Consider the following 7,876-nt stretch of genomic DNA (forward strand, 5'->3'; position numbering starts at 1 on the left):
GTAAAAATTTAGATGACTATGAAAACAAATACATATTATTTAGAAGTCACAATTCATGTAAATATTAAAAAATAAATTTGGAAAACAACACATCATATACATTGCATGTGCAGTTTCATGTTGCTTCCTTATGAAATAATGGTCATTATAAAAGGGAATTATGATCTATTGGTCAAATTCTCATGTAATCAAATTCTCATGCAGCACCTTATTTCATTCAATTCTCATCCATCATGAATTGGGATTTTGGACATCTATTGGTCACGCATAAAGGATATATCGTCTTTTGTTTGTCAATAAAATTTCCTCATTTACAATTAAAAGATGAACCTTTAAAGGAGTATCAAAATAAGCAGCCATGGATGAGGATTTGGGTAAGGGAGGTGTGAGGCTCTACGGAGGAGATGAACATGGGTTTTTCGGCAAGAGTAATATGTTTTTTTTAAATACTTTTTAGAAAATCGTACCACCAAAAATAATTCTAAAACTACCACATTTTAAAATTTTAAGTAGAACTCATCTTTCAAAAGACAAGTTTAACTCATCTTTTGAAAAGACGAAATCAATATAAAAAATTTTAGGGTAAAAAGAAAATTTGTCTTTTGAATTTAAAAAATGAATTTATTTTTTGAAAAGATAAGTTTAGTGCAAAAATAAAATAATTACTAAAAAGTTTCGTATTTTTGTATTTATTTTTTAAAATAAAATATCTTTTTAAAAAAAAAATCCCATTGAACATGACTATCGTGACATTAGTTTGAAAAGTAACAGCTATTAATATGAATTCAAGTGGGAATGTTTTACAGCTTTGAACTTTGAAAGGGCATCATGTCATCAAAGTGGAATGTGATGGCAAGAATGTTTGTTGTATTTTTTATTTTATTTTTATGAAACCTTAAATATGGATGTTTTGTAAATAAATCTATTATTTATAATTAATAAAATAAATATGAGATGAAATCAATGAAGATAAATATGAGTTAAAATTAATATTGATAAATGTGTTTATTTGATGATTTAAAATAAATTTAAAGTTAATTTTATCAAACAATTTTAATGCTTGTTACTTAAAATAAAAAATAAGTAATAAGTTTTAAGTTAAAAACTTAATAATAATATAACTTAAAGTCAAATTAAGTCATTATATAATAAATAATTAAACACTCACTTACTGTCATTAGAAAATTTGTAAAATATTAGCAAACTTAATTTTTTTTCGTTTTCAATCATATTGTATATCATTAGTGTCATAAGAAAATATGCAATATGTTATCAACCTTTATTTATTATTTTTATCTACAATCATATTTGATTGGTCGATCATTATGTGGATAATTATTTTATACTATAATTTTAAAGTTTTACACATAAATTTTGTAGTTTAAATTAAAAATAAAATTAACATCATATACATCATTCTTAACCTTATAAACATATTTCAAAGTGGTCTCGAGTCCAATGTGAACAATATTTACACAATTGGTTGGGGGTTATTACAAAACGGTATCATAACCAAATCCTCAACTTCAATGTGAGGATTTATTTGGTCTCATAATTTATGGGATACAAGAAGGATGTTGTGTATATATAGGAGAGTATTTGTGATGTCTCAAATAGATAAGCGTGTTTTAAAGCCTAAAACTTCTTAAACCTCTTGAATTTATAATAAACAATATTTACACAGTTAGATATCAACTGTTACATCTATTACATGATACCTCTTATATTTTGTCATGCATATTTCTAGAAAATATTGAAATCTTATACTTTTACCAAAATAAATACAAAATAAAAAGAAATTTTTCATATTTCCATTTTCTAAAAATATTTATATAAAAGTTTGTCTGATAATATTTTAAAAAATAGTTCCCCTAGTCCATGTTTGATCTAATAGTTCCGGTTTTCATTACAGCGTATCGGTAGTAACACTCGTCTTTTCACAATATTTTCGACTTCAATTTCTCAAAATGTTACAAGAAGTTATTGCCAATTTTGTGAATTTCAAGTGAAAAGGAGTTTGGAGTAGAATTGTAATGCCAAGATGGAAAAACTTAGTCGCTGAATCTTATGTTAGCATTGAAATTATTGATACGACAATTGGGGAGAATTTGAATATCTAGGCGTAGAATCTTTTCTTTGATTATGCAATATATACATATATGCATGCAATTCTAAACAGGTTTTGGAATTGTTGGGAACCAATGCAGTAATCTTAATTTTTCATCAATGAGCGAGCGGCAAAGGCTAGCGAAGCTGTTGAGGAACTGTTCCAAGAATGGGTTATTTGATCAAGGATTGCAAGTTCATGCAGCTGCGGTGAATATGGGATTTGGGTTTGATTTGATAATGAACAATGATCTCATAGATATGTACGGAAAATGTAGCAGGGTTGACTTGGCCTGCTCTGTGTTTGATAGAATGCTTGAGAGAAATGTGGTGTCTTGGACTGCTCTCATGTGTGGTTATTTACAGGAGGGTAATGCCAAAGGATCATTGGCTCTCTTGTGCGAAATGGGATATTCGGGTGTTAAGCCAAATGAATTCACTTTCTCCACCAGTCTTAAAGCTTGTGGAGCTTTGGGTGTCGTGGAGAATGGAATGCAGATTCATGGAATGTGTGTTAAAAGTGGGTTTGAATGGGTTTCTGTGGTGGGCAATGCTACCATTGACATGTACTCAAAATGTGGGAGAATTGGTATGGCGGAGCAGGTGTTCAAGAAGATGCCTTTTAGGAATCTTGTAAGTTGGAATGCAATGATTGCGGGACATACCCATGAAGGAAATGGCAGGAAATCTCTAGTTTTATTCCAGAGAATGCAAGGACAGGGGGAAGTCCCAGATGAATTCACATTTACAAGCACTTTAAAGGCTTGTGGTGCTCTTGGAGCAATCCGCGGAGGAACCCAAATTCATGCTTCCTTAATAACAAGGGGCTTTCCAATTTCCATTCGTAATATTATTGCAGGTGCAATTGTTGATTTGTATGCAAAATGTGGGTACTTATTTGAAGCACAAAAAGTATTTGATCAAATTGAACAGAAGAATGTGATATCGTGGTCTGCTCTAATTCAAGGTTTTGCTCAAGAGGGAAACCTACTAGAGGCCATGGACTTGTTTAGACAACTAAGGGAGAGTGTCTCTAACGTTGATGGATTTGTTCTCTCAATCATGATGGGTGTCTTTGCTGATCTTGCTCTGGTAGAGCAAGGGAAGCAAATGCATTGCTACACCCTTAAAGTGCCATCTGGTTTGGACATTTCAGTAGCTAATTCGATCATTGATATGTACCTCAAGTGTGGGTTAACAGAAGAAGCAGAAAGGCTTTTCAGTGAAATGCAGGTGAGAAATGTAGTTTCTTGGACAGTTATGATCACTGGGTATGGAAAGCATGGTCTTGGAGGAAAAGCCATTCATCTCTTCAACAGAATGCAGTTAGATGGCATTGAACCGGATGAGGTGGCTTACTTGGCACTGCTCTCAGCCTGTAGCCATTCAGGACTAATAAGAGAAAGTCAAGAATACTTCTCAAGATTGTGTAACAACCATCAAATGAAACCTAACATTGAGCATTATGCTTGCATGGTTGATATCCTTGGCCGTGCTGGTCAGCTAAAAGAAGCAAAGAATCTAATAGAGAACATGAAGCTAAAACCAAATGAAGGTATATGGCAGACATTGCTCAGTGCTTGTAGAGTACATGGCAACTTGGAAATAGGGAGAGAAGTAGGAGAGATTCTATTTAGAATGGACACTGATAATCCGGTCAATTATGTAATGATGTCCAATATTTATGCTGAGGCCGGCTACTGGAAAGAGTGTGAAAGAGTGAGAAAATTGGTTAAGGCAAAAGGGTTGAAGAAAGAAGCAGGACAGAGTTGGGTTGAGATTAACAAGGAGATCCATTTTTTCTATGGTGGAGATGACACACACCCATTAACAGAGAAAATTCTTGAGATGTTAAAGGAAATGGAAAGAAGGGTGAAAGAAGAGACGGGTTATGCTTATGGGTTGAGGTTTGCATTGCATGATGTGGAGGAGGAGTCAAAGGAGGAAAACTTGAGAGTTCACAGTGAGAAGTTGGCAATTGGTTTGGCATTGGTTCGCGATGGCATGGAAAAGAACGGAGGAGTTATTCGGGTTTTCAAGAACTTGAGAGTTTGTGGGGATTGTCATGAGTTCATCAAGGGTTTATCAAAAATTTTGAAGAAGGTGTTTGTGGTGAGAGATGCTAATAGATTTCACAAGTTTGAGGATGGATTATGTTCCTGTGGAGATTATTGGTGATACTGCTTGAGCACCACAGTGCAATCACCATGCATTGTAAGTTATCATTTTTTAAATTACATGAAACCCTTCTTCAATAACAACTTTCGAGTTTGGTTCGAATTTGCATGCATGCTGACAATTGCTTCCCAGATCACAACGCATAACCCTGCACTTCATTTAATTACAAATGGGAAGGTGAATTTGTCATGAAAAATGGGGATTTCACCCCATGGATGTTGTTACCATTTGGTCATAAACAGTGATTGCTAATATGTAAATGCACCAATATTTATAAGTTCCAACCATAGTATTGTACAAGAATACATTTGGATCACCAAACCCTTCAAGCAAAAGCAGACCCAAGTTTCTCCACTGTTGCCATACATCTGCCACTTTTTGTCCCCAAAAATTTGCTTTATGATAGAGAAAACCGATGATGCAGGCAAGTATTTTCTTTGATTCTATTTACACAATTAACAGACATTGATGGAATTAACTTGAATAAAGAGACATGAAATAATGAAGCAGACATAGTGAAAGCTGTGTGACCCTTTAAATGGAAGATAGTTGGTATCAATGTTGAGAAGACCACTTGAGCTGGATGACATTTTTAGCTCACTTAATCCACTTGTTATCATTGACTAATTTTGCCTTATAAATAACACAGGTATCGATTATCTTTCTTTTAATAACATTTTTACTTGTCTGGAATTTTCTTTTGAATTTTCATGTTCTAGAAATGATTTCTCTAACGTACAATTTTGGTCACCATATTTCTTATACTTGTTTTGCAAATGTCTTTTCTGCTTAGATTTTTTTTTTTTTATTCACTTTGCAAGTTGTCCAGATTAGTGCAATTGTCAGGGTTACCTAACAATTTATTCGAGGCAGTTTTGTTGTAAATACTAACAAGTCTAGACCAGTGGTGTAGCTGCAAAGCATGTCTTTCCTATAAATCTCTCGTTTGCCCAGAAACAAAACAGAGCTCAAAACACAGCCCTGGTGGGCACAAGGCACAGGGAGCCCAAAACAAAAGATGGGGACACTTCTTTCCATTGTAAGTGGGTTTGCCATAAAGTCTAGCATATCATAGCTTGAAGGCAGCATGTCAAAAATAATGCAAAAAGTAAAATGATATTGAATAGGACAGTGACGCTATTCTTTCTGAGTGAACTCTTTGAATACGTCGCTGTATCTATGTGTTCAAGAAGCAATTTAGAAAATTGATGCAGATAGAATATTGTTTCCAAGATAAGATTAAAACACACTACCCACCATTACAGCTAGCCTAACGGTTTCTGTCCCTCTTATGGCATCTGGGTTTTGCATCTGGATAAGATTTAGAATACACATTTAGGAAAGAATGGTTTTCTCAGGAGCTTTGGTAGGTCTGATTTTCATGTGAGGACCCAAACACTAATGTGTCCTGTTTCATCAGTCACCCACTTCAACTATTCTTTTTCTGACCCTGCCAACTAATTTTTACATGTTTAAACATTTCTACAATTTGTTGACAGCCTTAGATTATGTAGAATGGTAGGCAATATATACACATCATATGTATTCAACCTGTCCTTAGTATATTAAGGTAGCCAACTTAAAAGAAAAAAAACAGTAGATTTGAGAGTCACAATCTTCTATTCGCTGATTTTTTGCCAAGTCACAGTTTAGCAGGATCATGTATATGCCAATATTATTGTCATCTAGATACAAAAATACCCATATTATCAAACTAGACTTTTCATTGAGTGGCTGTTGTAGTGTCATTGTAATGCTCCTGTGCTTGGGCCATGTAAAGAGAGGTTGTTGCTTATGCAATGTCCTTTTCTCTTGAAAGACAGTAGGGAATGGGTAAAGTGCAGCTAAACAAACTTCATATTCTTGTTGAATTGCAGATCAGCTGTGTGGACAGACATTATTTGATTGCCTCTAGAGACAAACCTTTTTTCAGACACACTTTCCCGGAAAACCATACAGAGAAAGGACAAAAAAGTAGGAGGAAGATGGCCTGTATGCACCCAATTCAATTATTCAGTGGTAGAGCCCTGCTATCCAAATGGGACCTTGCTTGGAACTTACAGAGGCAGAACAAGGACAAAACCCAATAGAGTATCATCATTCATCTTCTTTTGTATATCCAGCTCCTTTTTGGTTTCCTTGTTCTTTTTAAGGCAGTGTTTGGCTGTAGAAAATGCAATCAATTAAATGAAAACTTGTGTCCCCTTTTTCCCCTACTTTATTTTTTCCATCCTTTTTCTCTCTTAATTTTCATGGGCCTTTATTTAACTTCATAGTCTAAAATCTGTTGTATAGTAACAAGTTTAAGGTGACATTCATTTTTATTTTTTATTTTTTAAATATCTGAAATATAAATAGCTCTAGATTATGCTCTAAATGACTAAATGTAATTAGAGATATGGACTATTACAAACTTCACCCACTTAATGAGGTGTATCATACTGTGGATGGTTTGGTAGCCATGTCCATACTTCTTGAAATCAAATTATGATAGGAGAGTCTCTTTCCTTTTTATTTTGGGGAGTAGGTGGGTTGGATCACCGATCACCTAAGAATTGCAGAGACTTGACCCCACATACCATTTCTTTTTAGTATATGGTTTCACAATTATTAAATCTAATACACCAAAGAAAAGTAATGAAACTACCACAAACATCATTTATAAAAGATGAACATGGATTTAAATATTGCTACAAGAAATAGGGCTTTGTCCATATCTAGGGTTTGGTACACAAACCGCCACAGAGAATCTCTTTTCAGCCAAAGACTTGTGGTTTTTTTTTTTTTCAAGAATATTTAAAAGCTATTCAATAAGAATATTTCCTATTGATTAAAGAAGAATATAGGTTTTTTAGTCTTCAATTATTTGATATATTGTAAGTTTAAATTCTTCTCTTGAGGAATCATGAAGCTTTTGAGGGATGTCACAATGATTGGTGCCATTGAAATGGTTTCATTTTTAGTTTGGAAATTATTTAATTTTTGGATAGGACAAGTGCCAATGTAGGGTTCCATCCATAGATTGTATGGATGGTAGCCAAATTTAATGCCTACATTGTTGCCGGCATTAGTTTTGGCAGCATTAATTTTTTATTTTATTAAAACAGTAAAGAAAATGTTATTTCAAAAGTGATACCAGGAGGGCGTTAAAAAAGGAAAGTTTTGGTCATGTTTTTTAAAATATTTTTAAAAAATAATTTTAGAGAATAATTTTTAAAAGATGTTCTTTAATGTTTTAAAAAACAAAAGTTTGTATAAGAATTTTAAATTGTTTTAATTTATTTTTAAATATATTTTAAAAATAATAAATTTCATATTTATTATTTTATTTTTAATCATTTTACATATTTCTATAAATATTTTTTAAAATAATCATAAAAAATAAATGAAAATAATTAAAAGATATTTTCCTAAAGCATTATATTTATGTTTTTAATAACAAAAAACAGTTTTTGGTTATAAAAAATGTTTTTTTATTTTTTATTTTAAAAAATAGAGAACTATTTTTGAAAGTAATTATTGAGCTTTATTTAAAAAAATAAAATTGATTTTATAAAATAAAATAAAAGATAGTAGGATGTATTGGAATCTG

The 7,876-nt window shown here is 32.6% G+C and overlaps 1 protein-coding gene across 2 annotated transcripts; it reads left to right on the forward strand.

Moving 5' to 3' along the window:
* The first annotated feature begins 1,886 nt into the window (after positions 1-1,886).
* LOC117914130 (putative pentatricopeptide repeat-containing protein At3g15130) lies at positions 1,887-6,500 on the forward strand. Of its 2 annotated transcripts, none has more exons than XR_004651227.1 (2): positions 1,887-5,323; positions 6,162-6,500. XR_004651227.1 is itself a non-coding variant. In XM_034829336.1 (2 exons), the coding sequence occupies exon 1, from the start codon at positions 2,227-2,229 to the stop codon at positions 4,282-4,284; it is 2,058 nt and encodes a 685-aa protein (XP_034685227.1). In that variant the 5' UTR covers positions 1,887-2,226; the 3' UTR covers positions 4,285-4,320; positions 6,162-6,500. The 2 variants fall into 2 exon arrangements, 1 of the variants encoding a protein (XP_034685227.1); XM_034829336.1 differs by having other exon boundaries at positions 1,887-4,320.
* Positions 6,501-7,876: the final 1,376 nt, after the last annotated feature.

This window comes from Vitis riparia, chromosome 5 (assembly GCF_004353265.1).
Source record: "Vitis riparia cultivar Riparia Gloire de Montpellier isolate 1030 chromosome 5, EGFV_Vit.rip_1.0, whole genome shotgun sequence".
Classification (NCBI taxonomy): Eukaryota; Viridiplantae; Streptophyta; class Magnoliopsida; order Vitales; family Vitaceae; genus Vitis; species Vitis riparia.

What these genes read in the sequence shown, in the direction of transcription:
- LOC117914130 (XM_034829336.1), top strand. Translation starts at nt 2,227, where the DNA reads ATGAGCGAGCGGCAAAGGCTAGCGAAGCTGTTGAGGAACTGTTCCAAG.